At 43.4% G+C, this 20,998-nt stretch overlaps 1 protein-coding gene across 1 annotated transcript; it reads right to left on the bottom strand.

Moving 5' to 3' along the window:
- Positions 1-2,865: 2,865 nt before the first annotated feature.
- acat2 (acetyl-CoA acetyltransferase 2) lies at positions 2,866-18,456 on the bottom strand. The gene is made up of 5 exons (XM_051919306.1): positions 18,257-18,456; positions 13,462-13,596; positions 11,757-11,938; positions 4,530-4,647; positions 2,866-3,547 (listed from the first exon to the last, which is right to left on the bottom strand). The coding sequence occupies exons 1-5, from the start codon at positions 18,303-18,305 to the stop codon at positions 3,432-3,434; spliced, it is 600 nt and encodes a 199-aa protein (XP_051775266.1). The 5' UTR covers positions 18,306-18,456; the 3' UTR covers positions 2,866-3,431.
- Positions 18,457-20,998: the final 2,542 nt, after the last annotated feature.

Raw genomic sequence — 20,998 nt, 5'->3', positions numbered from 1 at the left:
AGAGAGAGAGAGAGATAGCAGGCAGGCTCATGTGCTGATGAGAGAGAGAGAGAGAGAGAGAGAGGAGAGAGAGAGAGAGAGAGCAGGCAGGCTCGTGTGCTGATGAGGAGAGAGAGAGAGAGCAGGCAGGCTCGTGTGCTGATGAGAGAGAGCAGGCAGGCTTGTGTGCTGATGAGACAGAAAGAGAGAGCAGGCAGGCTCGTGTGCTGATGAGAGAGAGAGAGAGAGAGCGAGAGAGCAGGCAGGCTCGTGTGCTGATGAGAGAGAGAAAGAGAATGAGAGAGAGAGAGAGCAGGCAGGCTCGTGTGCTGATGAGAGAGAACAGGCAGGCTCGTGTGCTGAAGAGAGAGAGAGAGAGAGAGAGAGAGAGCAGGCAGGCTCGTGTGCTGATGAGAGAGAGAGAGAGAGCAGGCAGGCTTGTGTGCTGATGAGAGAGAATGAGAGAGTGAGAGAGAGAGAGAGCAGGCAGGCTCGTGTGCTGATGAGAGAGAGCAGGCAGGCTCGTGTGCTGATGAGAGAGAGAGAGAGAGAGAGAGAGCAGACAGGCTCGTGTGCTGATGAGAGAGAGAGAGAGCAGGCAGGCTTGTGTGCTGATGAGAGAGAGAGAGAGAGCAGGCAGGCTTGTGTGCTGATGAGAGAGAATGAGAGATTGAGAGAGAGAGAGAGCAGGCAGGCTCGTGTGCTGATGAGAGAGAGAGAGAGCAGGCAGGCTTGTGTGCTGATGAGAGAGAGAGAGGAGAGCAGGCAGGCTTGTGTGCTGATGAGAGAGAATGAGAGAGTGAGAGAGAGAGAGAGCAGGCAGGCTCGTGTGCTGATGAGAGAGAGAGAGAGAGAGAGAGAGCGCATGCAGCTGAGAGCGAGCCTGTACGTGCAGCTGAGCAGGGAGACTGGGAATTTGTCAGTGTTATTCAATGTTTTTACATTTAGTTTACTATTACACTGTGCATTCTATGATGTAATTAACTATATTTGTGCTTAAAAATATTTTAAAAAATATATTTACATACAGTTCGTACGGTCTGGAACGGATAAATTGTATTTATATATAATCCTATGGGGGAAATTGCTTCGGTTCACGACCAATTCGGTTTACGACCAGAGGTTTGGAATGAATTATGGTCGTGAACCGATGTTCAACTGTACACTGGACCCTTGACTTACGAACTCAATTCGTTCGCGAGGGCTGGTTGTAACTCAAGTTCGTTGTAACTCAAGACCATTTTTCCCATAAGAAAGACAGTCATACAAAGACAGTCATAGAATATGCTAAACAAACGAGGAATTGCCTGCGCCGTAATATAAAGGGAATATCTTGTTTTGAGTTGTCAGTGTTGTGGAATCCCCTGTAGTTTTTCCGTCTTAATGTTACTTGTTGTCTGGCAGTTTGCCGCTGCTCTTTAGAAAGGTCAGTCAGTCAGTCATTTTCCAACCCGCTATATCCTAACACAGGGTCACGGGGGTCTGCTGGAGCCAATCCCAGCCAGTACAGGGTGCAAGGCAGGAACAAACCCCGGGCAGGGTGCCAGCCCACCGCAGTCTTTAGAAAGGTTGTGTGTGGAATTCATTTTTCGTTCACTGTCGAGGTGCAAGACTTGCTGCCGCTGATCTTCAGATAATGTTGCTCTGTGGTTTGCCATGCGTGGTCTCTGTTCTTCTAAGGCATCTTGCCTTTGCTGGTTGGTCTGGCGTGATGTCGATGTTGTGTGCGTTGGTCCAAGTATGCAGGCTGGCGAGACCATTTCTGTTGGTCACCGCTAGTCTGTATGTGCCTTTTCATTTTATCGGAAGGCTTATGTTGAAGTGAAGGAAAGAGGAGGTGTAAAATGGTAGTGTCATCATGCAGTTTCGGTCAATAAAGTATGCACTGAATAAACAGTCAAATACCACAGTCGATAATCAGTCACGTTCAAGAACTGAAGACTTGAGGATAAGCCTAAGAGCAAAACTTTGTCAGGAGCATGGATTCCTCACTATTGTTGTGGAGAGATAATAGTTGCGGCAACTGTTGTTTATATCGAGCACAGATGGATACAAGTGAAATAATGTAAGGATGTGTCGACCTGACAATAAATAATAAATTACTATGGCAGAGACATAAAACACAAAGTCAAGGTGCAAAGCCATAAAAATCGTGTGGATTACTACACAAAACGACACACACCATCTGGCCATTAGGGCTGAGGGATACATCAAATGTACTTGATGTGTGGCAGCTTATTCTATGTGGGATGTACTGAATGGATCTGGGGACCCGGGTTCACTTCCCGGGTCCTCCCTGCGTGGAGTTTGCATGTTCTCCCCGTGTCTGCGTGGGTTTCCTCCGGGCGCTCCGGTTTCCTCCCACAGTCCAAAGACATGCAGGTTAGGTGGATTGGCGATTCTCAATTGGCCCTAGTGTGTGCTTGGTGTGTGGGTGTGTTTGTGTGTGTCCTGCGGTGGGTTGGCACCCTGCCCGGGATTGGTTCCCTGCCTTGTGCCCTGTGTTGGCTGGGATTGGCTCCAGCAGACCCCCGTGACCCTGTGTTCGGATTCAGCGGGTTGGAAAATGGATGGATGTACTGAATGACAATGTCACGCACATCAACTACAAATTGGAGCTTTTTATTTATTTATTTTTTAAATATATACACAATTTTATTCAACATGTCTCGGTCAAATTCTGAAATCAGTTTTTTTTACCCACTTTTACCAAACCGATTTCCTTCAAACTATGCATGCATGCTGATCTCCGGTGACAGTGCAATGTTTCATCAGTTTTGACCCGGGAACTGTATATTAATTACGTCATTTGCTTATCTTATACGTCTAGCGATGACACACACATTTATATATATAGTGCTTTTAGTCAACACGCATACGAGGGACGTTCAAAATGTTTCTGCACTTTAATATTTTCGTTGGAAACAGTGAAGGCAAAAACATTTTTTTGCTGATGGCATTAAAAAGATGGCACGACGCTGGGAAAATTTCACTGCGAAGGAAGGGGACTTATGCAGAAAAGTGATGCGATTTGCTTTTGAAATTCTTAATAAATAGTTAAACTTATTGAACGTCCCTCGTACATAAGAAGAATTAGCGGTGTTGGTCAAGTGGTTGGCGTGTTGGACTTTTGCTCACCAATGTAGACAAATTAATTAAAAAATAGCATTTAGATTAATCGAAGTTTGGTCAAATTACTTTAATATTAATTTTACTTTATATTTAATTATACTTTATATTTAATTACTTTAATATTAATTAATATACAATAATAAGACAGTTCAGCAGCACTGGTCTAGTGGTTAGCGTGTTGGACGTTCAATCAAATGGTCAAAGGTTTAAGGCCAATGTACGCAAGCTAATGTTTTCTTGTTTTTTATTTTTTACTAGTTTTTCATCATTTATATACAAATTTGGCGAAATGCTCTTTTCAGTGATTTGGCGGTTATCGGCTAAGTGGAAGTAGTGTTGGTCTTTTCTAAGAAAGACTGAAAGTTTGATTCTCCAGTAGACAAACGCACCTGTCCAGCACGTCGCATGTGTGACGTTTCTCCGTGATTACAATTTTCTGAAATGACAGGTGAACCTAAATGAATGTGACGTTTCACTTTACGATCGTAGGTTCGATTCCACTCTGTCGTTAACGTCCTTTCTGTCGATTCATCTGCCCCACCCAAGTCAAGGACTGTGTGCCATTAGGGTGGCTAAAAAGATTTTTAAGTGACACGATTTTATTAAAAAATGCACTAAAACATAAAAAAAATAAGATTTTGTTGGTCTTTTATAATACAATTTATTTTTTTGTATAGCCCAAAATCACACATAGGTGACTAAAAATAAAATCGTGAGGCGCCCATAAAAAAAATTAATTCAATTTAATTAAAATGCATAGATTCCTTAAAAGATTCCAAAAAAAGAAGTTTTAGAATTTGAAAATGTGTCCAATTATAACCACTAGCCTACATACTTTAATCACTGACGTGTTATTTTCTTTCCATAGTTAAGCTGGTTAGAAATGTTACTAACAAATCTATGCATTTTCATTGAATTAAATTAATTCTTTTATGGGCGCCTTACGATTTCATTTTTAGTCACATATGACCAACAAAATCTTAGTACAAGAAAAAAAAAAAAATTTTTACTTTTAGGGCATTTTTGAATAAAATTGTGTCACTTAAATATATATATATATATATATATATATATATATATATATTTTAAACTGTGGGCCAGTCTGACTGTCCTCTCCAATACTAGTGTGATTTTAAGCCCCTGTGTGCTCCAGTGGCTTGGAGGACATTAACAAGGATTTAAATAAATATATAGAATGTTCCCCGTCCCACTTTCACAAAGTGTTCACACATCCACACTGGAATCCTACAAGGTCTTAGCCTGTCCTGGCCATTTTCCTGGTGTATCGCCTCCACAGTAGCATTTGTTCATGCATTGCCTTAAAACTAGACAATCCACTGGAGCATTATGGGAAAGTCTGTAATTTGCAAAAGGAGCTTAAAGGAACCTGAGAAACAAACCTGCACATTCTTCATTACCTGTTATGCCCATGTGGTACTGGTGGAAGGCGTCTGTCAAGCCGTCAGAAATCATGGTGTCCTGTAATGAAGTATCGCCCATTTTGTGTCCAGATCTTATGTGTATCGCATGGGGCGTCTGGAAGAAAGAGAGTGATAGGATGCAATATAGACGACCATTTTCTATAAGCTGCCCTTTGTTTCTTTTAATGGGTCATGATCCCTTGCTTACTTGTTCTTTTTGTAAGTTTACACTCATGGCTAATATATGAGGGGGTACCCAAAAATAACCGGAATTGTTTTAATAATTTTTACTTACTGAAACTCTAATCTCCTTTAAAGGATTCTCCATGTGAATGAATGCACTCGTCCCAACGGTTTTTCCCACTTGTGGAAACATTTCTGGAATTGTTGAAGAGGAACGTTGTGTCCAAGGCCAACGGGGATTTTTCTTTGACTTCCGCCACAGTACAAAAACGCTTTCCTTTGAGTTCTTTTTCTTTGTATGCGGGAACAAGAAAAAAAGTCACACGGAGCAAAGATCAGGCGTGTAGGGAAGATGGCAAGAACTCCGAGACACACAACTCAATTCAGAAATCTCTTCAATCATCCAATGACGATCTTCGTAAATTGCATTGCGAACGTTTTGAAAATTTTTGTCATTCCTAATTGTGGAAGGTCGGCCAGATCTAGGTTAGTCTTCAAGTGACATTTCCCCTCATTTGAAATTTGAAAACCACTCGTAGACCTGTGGTTTACTTAATGCTTCCTCTTTAACTGCAGTTTCAGCAGCTGTTTTCCCTATGAGAAAACAAAATTTAACGCAGACTCACTGTTCTTTATGTTCACCCGTCACAAAGATCACAGAACACATTTAATAAGCACCAAGAAAAACCGACACGGAATGGCAAACGAACAATACAGAGGACCACCACTTGGCAGACTGACACAGAATACTGTAAGTATGCTACACCTAGCGGCAAAATTCGCAACTAAATCGAGATTGCACACCAGGTACAGATTCCGGTTATTTATGGGTACCTCCTCGCACTTTTGAGAGTGCGTTTGACAGAACAGGATCACAAAGACAGTTACATGTTAAAATGTCAGATCATTTTCCAACCCGCTTAATCCATACCAGGACCCCGTGGGTGAGACGTTACTGGAGCCTATCCCAGCTAGCATAGGCCGCAAGGCAGGAACAAACACTGGACAGGGTGGCCCGTCCATCACAAGCCAAACACACACTATGGCAAATAAAGCATCGCCAATCCACCTAACCTGCACGTCTAAACCAGAGCACCAGGAGGAATCCTACACAACCCGGGGAGAACGCAGGGAGGACCCTGACTAACAGTCAGTCCTACCGTTACGCCACCATGTTAAAACGATTAATCAAAATATTTAGGTCATCCAAACATTTGCTGGATTTTAGTGCTTAATGTATTACTGAATTTGAGACATTGTGGCATTTCATTTTGATTCGACAGATCTTATTAATCCCCAAACTTTTGATTTTGTACTAGAAAGAGAAAAGTTTCTCATTTTTTGCAAGGGACACTACTAGCAAATCAGGTATGGCTGCAAGCTGCTTTTCATATTACATGCACAAGTAAGGCAACCTAGGATGAGCAGGAATGAGCCTCCAAACATCGAGTTTCGCAAGCTGTGCTGAATATAAATGAAGGGTGTCACACACATGCACATGGGAGGTAGTTAAAGGGTCTGAATGAGGGTAATTCCATGTCAGACCAGGGGGTGGCAGAGTGTACTGACCCTTCCTCTCTTTCCACTGCAGACCGATAACAGGAAATTCCGCCTGGTCCCGAGGACGGCACTTCCTATCCTCTCCTTTAAAACTGCCATTTTTGCCTCATCTATATAGCCAGGAAACAAGATACGGGTCGCTGCCCCAACTCTTTTTGTGGCTCACTTGTCTCTTCTTTGACAAGGGATAACAAGCTCTGACTTAGTAATGTATTAGTGATGCCACATCTGGGGAACTCTGTGCAGCTCAGCTCACCTCAAAATGAAAGGTCAGCAGAGAAGACTAAAGGGCCTGACCTGCTACACCAAGCTAAGGGAATGACACTTCTTTAGTGTTATACATGGAAGACAGCGTGAGAACATACATACATACATATATATATTATACTAGCCGTCCCCCGCGGTTCTACCCACGTAGAAGTGAAACAGGACAGTGAGGAGGGCCCTGCCCGGCTCCCCACCCCTGACGTTATGCTTCCCTCTCCACTCTGCCCACAGCCTCTGTCTTGGAATTGCGAGAATCTATCACTCCTGCAACCAAACTATGATTCTTAACGTGATGAGTGAAGAAAATCAACCAGAATGTTCATGCAAATGATAGATAAAAACCCCCATCTAAATCCGTTAAGTAATTCTCTCGTTAAAAGTGGACAGACAGACAGATGTATATAGTGTAGTGACCAGAAAAAGTTCAGGGCTGTTGTTTTAACGTCTCTAATGTTCAGGGTGACTTAGACACGTGGCGAGTTATCTTGGTTGTTATGCACAGTAAAAGCGCAGGTTTTTTGGTTGTTGTTTGCTCACAGGCTTGATGTATGGACGCACACTAACAGCGCTCTCTACTCTGAGCTAGAGCAATGACCTGTTAAGCAGCATCTTTTTCATTAAATTCAATGCAAATGTATTGCTGAATAATTCTGGATAACATTTAGTGAATTATTAAAGGCTTCCTGATGGATATCTTTGTTGTGGACCAGTTTTTGACCCACGTTGCACGTATGGCACGACTATTACATATATATATATATATTCAAGGCATTCATAGTCTGAATGACAATCTGATTGTATGGGTGGTTACCTACCAGGTAACGCTTGTGGCTGGTATGCAAGCCGGCAAACATCCGCCACGGTTCCCTCTTTCAGTTGCGAGAAGCAGATCATAGAATGTTGCAAAGTTTTACTGTCAAATAATGCAAAGACTACGCGACATGTGTTTCGCCCTACTGATTATGGCAGACTACGAATGCCATGAATGTAATTATCTCAATCTACATGCTGTCAAATAAACGAACCACACACCGTGGTGCAACGCAAGAGGCTTCGCCTCTAACGCTGATGTCCGATTCCCCGAGAGGGGGGTGCAGTGAGTGTGTATGCCTGAATAGCCCAGAATTAGGGAGAAACACGTCACGTACTCTGCATTATTTGACTGTAAAACTTTGCAATATATTATATACACAGTGCATCCAGAAAGTATTCACAGCGCATCACTTTTTCCACATTTTGTTATGTTACAGCCTTATTCCAAAATGGATTAAATTCATTTTTTTCCTCAGAATTCTACACACAACACCCCATAATAACAATGTGAAAAAAGTTTGTTTTTGCAGATTTATTAAAAATAAAAAAACTGAGAAATCCCATGTCCATAAGTATTCACAGCCTTTGTTCAATACTTTGTCGACGCACCTTTGGCAGCAATTCCAGCCTCAAGTCTTATTGAATATGATGCCACAAGCTTGGCACACCTATCCTTGGCCAGTTTCGCCCATTCCTCTTTGCAGCACCTCTCAAGCTCCATCAGGTTGGATGGGAAGCGTCGGTGCACAGCCATTTTAAGATCTCTCCAGAGATGTTCAATCAGATTCAAGTCTGGGCTCTGGCTGGGCCACTCAAGGACATTCACAGAGTTGTCCTGAAGCCACTCCTTTGATATCTTGGCTGTGTGCTTAGGGTCGTTGTCCTGCTGAAAGATGAACCGTCACCCCAGTCTGAGGTCAAGAGCACTCTGGAGCAGGTTTTCATCCAGGGTGTCTCTGTACATTGCTGCAGTCATCTTTCCCTTTATCCTGACTAGTCTCCCAGTCCCTGCCATTGAAAAACATCCCCACAGCATGATTCTGCCACCACCATGCTTCACTGTAGGGATGGTATTGGCCTGGTGATGAGCGGTGCCTGGTTTCCTCCAAACGTGATGCCTGACATTCACACCAAAGAGTTCAATCTTTGTCTCATCAGACCAGAGAATTTTCTTTCTCATGGTCTGAGAGTCCTTCAGGTGCCTTTTGGCAAACTCCAGGTGGGCTGCCATGTGCCTTTTACTAAGGAGTGGCTTCTGTCTGGCCACTCTATCATACAGGCCTGATTGGTGGATTGCGGCAGAGATGGTTGTCCTTCTGGAAGGTTCTTCTCTCTCCACAGAGGACCTCTGGAGCTCTGACAGAGTGACCATTGGGTTCTTGGTCACCTCCCTAACTAAGGCCCTTCTCCCCTGATCGCTCAGTTTAGATGGCTGGCCAGCTCTAGGAAGAGTCCTGGTGGTTTCGAACTTCTTCCACTTACGGATGATGGAGGCCACTGTGCTCATTGGGACCTTCAAAGCAGCAGAGATTTTTCTGTAACCTTCCCCAGATTTGTGCCTCGAGACAATCCTGTCTCAGAGGTCTACAGACAATTCCTTTGACTTCATGCTTGGTTTGTGCTCTGACATGAACTGTCAACTGTGGGACCTTATATAGACAGGTGTGTGCCTTTCCAAATCAGGTCCAATCAACTGAATTTACCACAGGTGGACTCCAATGAAGCTGCAGAAACATCTCAAGGATGATCAGGAGAAACAGGAGGCACTTGAGCTCAATTTCGAGCTTCACGACAAAGGCTGTGAATAGTCATGTACATGTGCTTTCTCAATTTTTTTATTTTTAATAAATTTGCAAAAACCTCAAGTAAACTTTTTTCACGTTGTCATTATGGGGTGTTGCGTGTAGAATTCTGAGGAAAAAAATGAATTTAATCCATTTTGGAATAAGGCTGTAACATAACAAAATGTGGAAAAAGTGATGAAGCGCTGGGAATACTTTCCAGATGTACTGTATATTTATATATTAGAGAGACAGAGAGAGACACACAGACTCTAGCTGTCCCCCACAGCTCCGCCCACATAGTGGTGAAACAGGACAAACTTTAAAAATCAATCCAAAACAAAAAAAAAATGTAATTTGTATTGAGAAGAATTTATATTGATTGCTTTCATATCCAATGGCCTCTTGACATACAATATTTTTGGTTTTGCTATCAGGGGCAAAGACATACATGTTTCTTGGGAAACTGACCCGGGAGAAACTGACATAAAGCTGACCATGCGAGAAGGGTGGTGAGCTAAGATCAACCTCTGCCAACTTGAGTGTCTGTCCCTGGGTCTTGTTAATCGACATTGCAAAGCAAAGCTTCACCGGGAACCGTAATCTCTTGAATTGAAAGGGCATATCCCATCATAATTAGAGGAACGCGAGGGATTAAAATCCTCTCTGCAATGCCACATCAGACCGACTTGAACGGAGGCTGGCACGTTGAGTGAGGAGGGCCCTGCCCGCTTCCCTCTCCCCTCGGCCCGCTGCGTCTCCTTCGGATTTGCACGAATAAATCAGCACCGCAAGTGAACTATGATACTTAATGCGATGGGAAAAGTCACAAAATCAACCGGAATGTTCAGGCAAATTATAGAAAAAAACCCGACCTAAATCCATTATTCATATACTGTATATAACCTATACTTCCTTAGAAGGCTGGCGTCCTTTAACATCTGCAATAAGATGCTGCAGATGTTCTGTCAGACGGTTGTGGCGAGCGCCCTCTTCTACGCAGTGGTGTGCTGGGGAGGCAGCATTAAGAAGAAAGACGCCTCACGCCTGGACAAACTGGTGAGGAAGGCAGGCTCTATTGTAGGCATGGAGCTGGACAGTTTAACATCTGTGGCAGAGCGAAGGGCGCTGAGCAGACTCCTGTCAATCATGGAGAATCCACTGCATCCACTGAACAGGATCATCTCCAGACAGAGGAGCAGCTTCAGTGACAGACCGAGGAGATCGTTCTTCCCTCACACTGTGCGACTCTTCAATTCCACCGGGAAGGGGGGGATGTGTAAACGTTAACATTATTCAAAGTTATTGTCTGTTTTTACCTCCATTTTTATTACTCTTCAATTTAATATTGTTATTATCAGTATGCTGCTGCTGGAGTATGTGAATTTCCCCTTGGGATTAATAAAGTATCTATCTATTAAGTAGTCCTCTCATTCATTAGCTAAGCAGAGGTAAGATACGCCCCGAGGCTGGTGTGTGACTGAGGAGGGCCTCGGCCCGCTAAGTCTCTCTCAGATTCACGCAAATAAATCGGAGCCGCAAGCGAACTATGATGCTTAGCATAATGAAAAAGGTCGCAAAATCAACCGGAATGTTCAAGCAAATTATAGAAAAAAACCCAATTTTAAATCCCTTAAGTAGTTCTCTCGTGATAAGCAGACAAACAGACAGACATATTATATATATAATGTGTGTGTTTTTTGTTCTTTATTTCACCTCATGCAATTTCTTGTATTAGGAATTTGTGAGTTTTCGCATACCCGTTAGGATCAATGCACACCACTGTACAGCCAATGTAATTGTAGGGTTAGGGTAATTGTAGGACAATTGCAGGTTAATGGCCTTGCTCAAGGGCCCAGCAGCGTAGGACCGCTTTTGACAGTAATGGGGATTTGAACCCACAACTTTCCCGGATAACAGCGCAGATCCTTAGGTCTTTAAAGTTTCAGACATCAGCAAAAACAACCCAGCAGAATTTTTTCCAATGGTATCATACAAAGTGGATTTCCTACTTAAGCCCACTGGTGGAAATTAGAGAGAAGTACACCTAACGCTGAAGCTAGCAAGCACTTCTTCACAAAACGTTGTGGGAATCTGATGCAAACTACTGAGCCATGGAGTTGATATTGGGATAACAGAGCTGTTGTAATTGTAATATTTTGTGTGTGTGTGTGTGTGTGTGAACCGTCTTGCTTTGCATTTTCACTAAACCTTTTTTAAAACAAACTTTATTGGACTGACAAATTTTGTTATTATGCGTTTGACTCCTGCTGGATCCTGCCTTGCCAACTCAGTAGCTGCTCAATTTTGGGAACTTGGGAAAGACGCAGCTACACCTAATGTATGGTGAACATACTGGCACAAAATGGTTGCCGTCACAGCTTCCAAGTTAAAGTGTCAAGTGCTTGGAGTAGTAATTAAAAGCACTATATAAATGTAAAGAATTATTATTATTATTATCTGCCACTCATCCACTTGAGCTTAGTGTTTCGCATCCATGCACTAACTTTAAATCTTACCATTGTAAAACCGTGGCACCTGAGGTCTCTTGGCAGGAGTTGCCTTTCGATTTCCCACCAACCAGTTTTGAGATTTCTTGTAGACATCACCTTACACTTACCCTGCTCATATTTTCCATTCCACCCGCAACCACAATCGTTGCCTCTCCTGTTAAGATGGCTTGGGCACCCAGGCAAACAGCTTTCAGACCAGAGCCGCAGACCATCTGACAGCTCCACGCTGGCACACAGTATGGGATTCCTGCGTCCACACTGGCCTGGCGTGCGGGGTTCTGTCCATGGCCTTAATGTAGTAGGAAAAAACAGTACACAAAATCAGCCTTTAAAGAAAGAGAAAGTCTCCATTGTTGCAGACACCCCCTGGTAAAACAAAATGAAAACGTGTGGGGAGATTACACTCACCGGCCACTTTATTAGGTACAACCGTTCATCCGCTTGTTAGTGCAAATATCTAATCGGCCAATCACGTGGCAGCAACTCAATGCATTTCAGCCTGTAGACATCATCAAGACGAGCTGCTGAAGTTCACACCGACCATCAGAATGGGGAAGAAAGGAGACTGAAGCGACTTTGAACGTGGCATGGTTGGTGGTGCCAGACGGGCTGCTCTGAGGATTTCAGAAACTGCTCATCTACTGGGATTTTCACACACAACCATCTCTAACATTTACAGAGAAGGGACAGAAAAAGGGAAAATATCCAGTGAGTGGCAGTTGTCTGGGTGAAAATAAACTGTCAATGCCAGATGTCAGAGGTGAATGGTCAGACTGGCCTGAGCTGATAGAAAGGCAGCAGGAACTCAAATAAGCACTCGTTACAGCTGAGGGGTGTGCAGAAGAGCAGATCTGAACGCACAACACATCAAACCTTGAAGCAGGTGGGCTACAGCAGCAGGAGACCACGGCGGGTGCCACTCATGTCAGCTAAGAACATCCAAGTGAGGCTACAATTCACACGGGCTCACCAAAATTGGACAACAGAAGATTGGAAAAATGTTGCCTGGTCTGATGAGTCTCGATTTCTACTGCGACATTTGGATGGTAGGCTCAGAATTTGGCATCAACATGAAAGAATGGATCCATCCTGCCTTGTATTAACCATTCAGGGTGGTGGTGGTGGTGGTGTGATGGTGTGGGGGTTATTTTCTTGGCACACTTTGGGCTCCTTAGTGTCAACTGAGCATCTTTTAAGTGCTACAGCTTACCGGAGTCTTGTTGCTGACCAGGTCCATCCCTTTATGGCCGCCATCTTCTGATGGCTCCTTCCAGCAGGAAAACACGCCATGTCACAAAGCTCCCATCATCTCAAACATGACAAGGAGTTCACTGGACTCAAATGGCCTCCACCATCACCAGATCTCAATCCAGTGGAGCACCTTTGGGATGTGGTGGGACAGGAGATTGGCATCATGGATGTGCGGATGACAAATCTACAGCAAGTGCGTGATGATGCTATCATGTCAATTTGGACCAAAATCCCCGAGGAAGGTTTCCAGCACCTTGTTGAATCTGTGCCACGAAGAATTAGGGAAACACTGAAGGCAAAAGGTGGTCCAACCCGGTACTGGCAAAGTGTACCTAATAAAGTGGCTGGTGAGTGTAATTAAATAGAAATAAGCTTGACCATAATTCTGCTATTCTGACATGGACGATTCTACTTGAACTTCCTTGAATGACTTACATGAAAATGGAAACAAGCCACCGAGCAGAAGGTGAGCCTCAAACCGTCACACAACACTAAAACTTCCGCACGCCCACCCGCTCCCACTCTGCGCCGTAAAGGGTCTGCCTGGCTCGCTCTGCCTACCAGCGGTTAGAACGTGTCCCAAGATGACTTCAGACACATCTTCTGGTCTGACGCTTGTCCGTTTGAGGGCTTCGCTGATGACACGGGACCCCAGCAAGTGTACAGGCAGATTGGACAAGGAGCCATTGAAACGGCCTGTTGAATACAAAAAAAAAAAGGGGTGTAAAGTTAGCTTGAGGTTGAACTCTTATTTGACATTCACTTCTTCAGATCATTCAGCTACGAACACAAAATATCAATTTACTCAGAAGAATTTTTTTGCTAAAATATCTTTCATTTGGAAAGATGTAAAAATTGCTTTAAATACAAAATAACAAAATTCGAAGGAAAAATAAATAAATAAATAAATAACACACAAAGTCGAAAGCAACACCAGAATAAATAATTGGCTATAAACTGTGCACTTGTGTTCTCACAGCTCGTTGAAAATGTGCCGTATGCCTCCTGAAAATCGACGACATGACAAGCGATTGTCCCCCGCGTCCCTGCATGCCTCCGAGATGCCAATGGCCACTTTGAAGGAGTTACAGGATTTTACGGCAAAGAGTGGTCATTAATGATATGCATGCGACAACAATTTCACAAGCGTTTCACAATTGTTCGGGAGGGTCGCACTTCTCAAGAAAGGCCACATTAAGGCTCGTCTGAGCTTTGCCAGAATGCAACTTGAAGATTCTGATGCCAAGTGGAAAAAAGGTCTTATGGTCAGATGAGACCAAAATCAAACTATTTGGCCTCAAAACCAAATGATACACCAATACAGCTCACCATCCACAACACATCATACCTACAGTAAAGCATGGTGGGGGCAGCATCCTGTTTTGGGGGGCCTGGGGCTCTCGTTAGGGTAGAAGGAAAAATGGATGGGGCAAAATACTTGAGGAAAACCTTCTACCCTCTGCCAGAAAGTTGAAGATGGGCAGAATGTTCACCTTTCAACACGACAACGACCCGAAGCACACAGCAAAATTGAGCACACGGTGGCTGAAGGAGAAAAAAGTGATTGTCCTGGTGCGGCCAGTCAGAGCCCAGACCTCAATCACAGTGAAAATCTGTGGAAAGATTTGAAGATAGCAGACCACCAACGCTCATCATCCAATTTGAGCGAACCTGAACAGTTAAACTGTAAAGAACAGCGGGGAGAAAATATTACACAATCTACAGTAGGTGTGCAAAGCTGATAGAGAAGTATCCCAACAGACTCAAGACAATCATTAAAGCAAAAGGTGGGTCAACAAAATGACATTGACATGGGGGGGGGTGATCCTTTATTAATCTCAGTCAGTCTTGTTTTTGATGTTTTTATCATTTTTCTGAACTGTTGCTGTGATATCTTTCACTTGGATGTTAGAAGTGGCACTGAGTAAGTAAAGCGGGGAAGAAATATTTGTGTGTGTGTTATCATTTAAGGCTGTAAAGCAAAAAAAAAAATGGGATCATTTCAAAGGGGGGGGGGGGTATTCTTTTCTATACCCACTGAAAATATATATTTATATACTGGTTCGTCCTGCATCCACTTCAAAACCAGTCCCGGCATTTCTCGATTCCTATTTGTCCTCTTCCAAACCCTTCCCCACGCTGGCCCGAGACAATGCCCCGACATGTCACACCGACGTTGCAGCGATTTTCATCAGAGAAGATGGCGAAATGCCTGCCGAAAGGGACATTTGCATCTATCCCATAGGAAACTCCTGTAAAAACTTCTGTTTTTACCTGCATTGTTATCACTCTTTTATTTAATATTGTTTTTGTATCAGTATGCTGCTGCTGGAGTATGTGAATTTCTCCTTGGGATTAATAAAGTATCTATCTGTAAACAGATTTCCACACTCAATATGAATTGTGATCCTATGGTTTACCCACTTTTATTCCCTTACGGAGACATTGCCTGGCACAAAGATTTACAACATGTTCCCGATAAAAGAACCGTCAAGCGAATAAGGCTTACTCAATTCCAATTTTACGCGTACAGATTAGCAATGAGGAATACATTTAGTATTTTTCATTCCAGCGGCAAACAATTCCAACAGTTCATCATAGATGCGTATGTTAAAACAGAGGGCGTGTGTCTCAAATATCTCAGATTACATCAACTTTGTGCCAGCAAAGCAGCGGGTCCAGATGGAGTATCGTCACGACTGCTGAAGGTCTGTGCGTTGGAGCTGGGGAGTCCTCTACAGCGCATCTTCAACCTGAGCCTGGAACAGGGGAGAGTCCCGAGGCTTTGGAAAACATCTTGCATCACCCCAGTCCCAAAGGTATCACGTCCTAGTGAGCTGAATAACTTCAGGACTGTGATGTCACATGTGATGAAGACCATGGAGAGGCTGCTGCTTCACCACCTGAGACCACAGGTTCAACACACCCTCAACCCTCTGCAGTTCGCATATCAGGAGAAGTTGGGAGCGGAGGATGCCATCATCTACATGCTACACCGATCCCTCTCCCATTTGGACAGAGGCAGTGGTGCTGTAAGTTATGTTTCTGGACTTCTCTAGCGCCTTCATCACCATCCAACCTCTGCTCCTTATAGACAAGCTGACAGAGATGGGAGTAGATTCATACCTGGTGGCATGGATCATGGACTATCTTACAAACAGACCTCAGTATGTGCATCTCGGGAACTGCACGTCTGACATTGTGGTCAGCAGCACAGGAGCACCGCAGGGGACTGTACTTTCTCCAGTCCTGTTCAGCCGATATACATCAGACTTCCAATACAACTCGGAGTCCTGCCACGTGCAAAAGTTCGCTGATGACACTGCTATCATGGGCTGCATCAGGAGTGGGCAGAAGGAGGAGTATAGGGACCTAATCAAGGACTTTGTTAAATGGTGCGATTCAAACCACCTACAACTGAACACCAGCAAAACCAAGGGGCTGGTGGTGGATTTTAGGAGGCCCAGACCTCTCATGGACCCCGTGATCATCAGAGGTGACTGTGTGCAGATGGTGCAGACCTATAAATACCTGGAGTACAGCTGGATGATAAATTAGAATGGACTGCCAATACTGATGCTCTGTGTAAGAAAGGACAGAGCCGACTATACTTCATTAGAAGGCTGGTGTCCTTCAACATCTGCATTAAGATGCTGCAGATGTTCTATCAGACGGTTGTGGCGAGCGCCCTCTTCTATGCAGTGGTGTGCTGGGGAGGCAGCATAAAGAAGAGGGACACCTCACGCCTGGACAAACTGGTGAGGAAGGCAGGCTCTATTGCAGGCACGGAGCTGGACAGTTTGACATCTGTGGCAGAGCGACGGGCGCTGAGCAGACTCCTGTCAATCATGGAGAATCCACTGCATCCACTGAACAGGATCATCTCCAGACAGAGGAACAGCTTCAGCGACAGACTGCTGTCACCGTCCTGCTCCACTGACAGACTGAGGAGATCGTTCCTCCACCACACTATGTGACTCTTCAGTTCCACCCGGGGGTGTAAACGTTAACATCATACAGTTATTGACTGTTTTTTCCTGCATTGTTATCAGTCTCTTTAATTTAATATTGTATCAGTGTGCTGCTGCTGGAGTATGTGAATTTCCCCTTGGGATTAATAAAGTATCTATCTAACAAGATCTGCGCGTTGAACAATACAAACGAATATCAGACGCACTGCAAGCAAACGCTGAAAATAACAACGTACGTGTAGGCAAAATGATCAAATTACCGTCCACATTTCCAGGAAGTCCAAGATACAACAGAACTATCAGGATGCCATGGCCATAGTACGTATATTCGGAAAGCCCGATTTTTTTTAGCACTTTCACATGTAATCCTGCTTAGCAGGAAATTCTACATGCACCCTGCTTCTTTCAAGAAGTATTAATTTCTTCTGGATTTCTGAATTGCTTTCTCACCGTTTGCCGTTCCTATTATTACACCGCCGTATGCTACGGCGGGCGTCGGCTATATATATTTATTTTAGATACATTCGGAGACAACGGAGCCTTAACTAAAAGCATCAAAAATATCACAAATCAAGTTGACTTCACCTTAATTGAAAATAAATAGAATTGCTAGGACATAATACAAAAAAGGAGGGCGTCGGGGTTGAGCACAGCAGGTCTCAAGTCAGTTCATATCCTATTTATGTTCAGCGCTCATCTTAACTCGCCGTTTCCGAATACACTGTGAGAAATTAAATTAGAGGACTTTTTAAGGAAAATGCAAACATTTTAGCTGCAGTAAAGATCAGGAGACATTCCAAACGCCTGTTGACATTTACGTCTGCTGTAAGCTATAATCGATCGATCTGCCCAGCAGTTTTTCTTGGCCGATACAGCGATAGCCAATCGCTAGTGGCCATTCTTGTCTCGGCCCACGCCCAACAGCCAATCCGCGTTTAAGGACAATGGGCGGGATTGCTGGCAACCAATCCAATATCGCCAGTGTAATTGACTGCTCAAACAGGAACAAGGGCAGTAATTATTTATTCTTGTCTTGTCACCGAAATGCTAAAAAAATAAATTAAAATGAAAGCGCTATTAAAATATTTTGCTCTTTTAGTTCTATTTTTGTCTCGAGTGGCCCTTTTAGGCTGGACGAGACTTAGAAGAACGTAAATGCCCCGCTGCTGATATTGCAGGGAACGCGATTACCCTTTTAGTATGTCAAATGTTTAGTGAAGAATAAAATATACAAATGAAATAATGTACTCAACCCCAGATAACTCGGCAAACATTCCTAATATATATTTTGAACAACAAAAAGAACAAGCGCGTCGTTACATTCAAATTTAAAGGAAGTCATAAACAGAAACAGACAAACATGTGTCACTCAAACCGTGCCGTACCTATCGGCGTCCTTGCCGCAGACACGATGACAACAGCCTCGGAGCTCATGATGTTGTGGCTCTCGCTTCTTAACACCCGCCTCCTCTGGATGGGAGAGCACAAGAGTTGCCGGTTCTTTCTGTCTTTCTAGTTTTGTTCCTGCTCATCAAGAAATGCGCTCAGACTCCAAATCGGACGAAGAGCGCACTCGTGCTTGAACATTCATCCCATAAATGTAACAGCACCCTCTAACGGTGAAGGACGTACCTCTTCAACAGAGTTAGAAGCACGCTTTAAAGATTTTTTTTTGCGTTTATTGGTGTGGTGTTAGTGCTTATTTCAGCCCTAAACAACAAAATGTATTTAAATGGTCTTACAGCCAATGAAGTGGTCTTCAGAATATTCTTTATTAATATTTAATGGATTTAACATATTCTGCCTTTTCTTATTCAATGCTACAATAAAGGTAACTATGCTAACCAGGAGAATATGGAAAAGGCGCTATATAAACGTGAAGTGGAGAGAAAGCTGGATGAATGGAGAAGGGCTTTGGAAGATCGAGTACTGAAGATAAATGGGAAGAAGAAGATGGAATATCTGTGGTTTGATGATGATCGGGATTCAGACTTTGGCCTGAAGGGAGAACTCTTGAAGTTTAAATATCTAGGATCAGTGGTGGCCCAAGATGGAGAATTAGATGTAGAGATAACCCATAGAGTGCTGCGTGGATTGAACAATTGGAAGAAGGTATCAGGAGCATTATGTGATCGAAGAATTAAGGCAAAGGTTAAAAGGCAGGAGTTTCCACGACAGTGTGAGACCATCAACGTATGGAGATGAGACAGGACATTAAAATGAGCAAAAGTGAGAATGGAGAGATGGGTGTGTGGGGTTATAAAGATGGACAGAATACAAAATGAGGCAATCAGAGGTACAGCAAACGTGGGAGAGACATCAATGAAAACGTACTGTAAAGCAGGTAGGGACCTGTGATGAGGAGAAGTCAAGGAAAAGAGTGATGGGAATGGAAGTCCAGGGTTAGAGAAAGCAAAGGAGGCCAAAAATGGAGGTGGATGGATGAAGTAGAAGATCAGACCAAGATGTTTGGAGAAAGTTGATCAAACACATCAACTCCACACAGAAGAGGGGAAAATAAGATTAAGAGTTTCAGGCAGACACCACTGACAGGGCAACCACTACTACAAATATTAACAGACCTCCATTCGCAGTCGGCGGCACCACGGTGAGCACTCTTCTAGGGGTACTCACCAGATCAGTCCTGACAGGGCAAAGGACCACCTACAGGACTGATGTGGCCCAAAAGATTTTTGATGGACAGACTATTCTTTCTAAAGCAAAACAGTTTTTTTAGCATTTTATGAAAATCCAAAAACAGGGTGGGGTCCAACTCCCACCCCCCGGAGGGCCACAGTAGCTGCAGGTTCTCTTTTCTTCTACTTTCTTCATCAGTGACCAGTTAATGGACTGCTGTTCCCTTCATTGAGTGAATTGAGTTTAAAACAAAAAAAAAAAAAAAAACTAAATTGTTCCTTTTTGCATTTTTCTTAAATGTCAGCCAAATAAAAATGAGGTGTGAAGTTAGCCAGCAGGTGACCAGCAAAGTCAGGGCCCCTCAAACTCCAACCAGTTTAATTAGAAGCCCACTCGTGTTGCTAATTAACTCCATGGCTTGTTGGTGCTCTAATTCTGCCACAACAGACATTTTCCAAAACTGGTTTACTTTTACTAAGACCACCATCAAAATGTTTTGGTGACCTGAACAGATCAACACTGAGACCATCACCTCTGTTTTTTTACCTCCAGATATGATGGTCATGCATTAGCTCATTTTGTATCTCATTATTGTTTAGCTAATAAGAAAAAAAACCAAATGTAACAATTTAGGGGTCCGAGTTTTCAATAGCAAGGTAGTTAAAATTAAGGCAAAATAATTAGCCACAAAAACTGGTCAGGAATTAAAAGGTAAACCAGCAGCCACTGAAGCCCTGAAGGATTCGAGTTAAATGCCCCAATTCTAGGACCACCAGGCAAAGAGCAAAAACTCATTTCAACGGAGTTTAAACAAACCTTTTAAAACTTTGCATTAATCAGGGGTCTCCAACTCCGGTCCTGGAGGTCTGCAGCGGCTGCAGGTTTTCATTCTAACATTCTTAACTAGTGGTCAGTTTTTGCTGCCAATTAACTCTTTTGCCTTTACTTTAACTGACTAGCTATTCAGGACTCAGACCCTCATTTTATTTAGCAGCCAAACCAAGAAACAGAAAACGAGTCAACACGTGACCAGTGTCCTTCATACTGAAAAAGTATTAGTAATGTTGATCGGCTCTGGGCCGCAAAACATTATGATGGGGGTCTTGGAAAAATCAACAGGTTTAGAAAACGTGTGCTGTGGCAGAATGGAGAGATAGATGGATAGTTTATTAATCCCAAGGGGAAATCCACGAGACCACCAACCCAACAAGTCACGGAATTAAATAGCCGTGTTTATTAATGGAGGATTGGCTTCTAATAAGAAACTGCTTGGAGTTTGAGGCCACGACTTGGCCGGTCATCTGTTGGCTCACTCCATATCTAATTTCTGTTTATTTGCCGTTTAAAGAAAAAAATAAGCAATTCAGAGAACTGAATCAAAGAAAAAATGTCAATTAAAATGAAGGAAAAGTCAATTAGCAGAAAAACAGGCCACTAATTATAGGATTAGAATGAAAACCTGGAGCTGCATGATCTCTCCAGGACCGCAG

Source organism: Erpetoichthys calabaricus, chromosome 15, assembly GCF_900747795.2.
Source record: "Erpetoichthys calabaricus chromosome 15, fErpCal1.3, whole genome shotgun sequence".
Lineage (NCBI taxonomy): Eukaryota > Metazoa > Chordata > Cladistia > Polypteriformes > Polypteridae > Erpetoichthys > Erpetoichthys calabaricus.
This window is presented reverse-complemented; position numbering and strand designations above follow the sequence as displayed.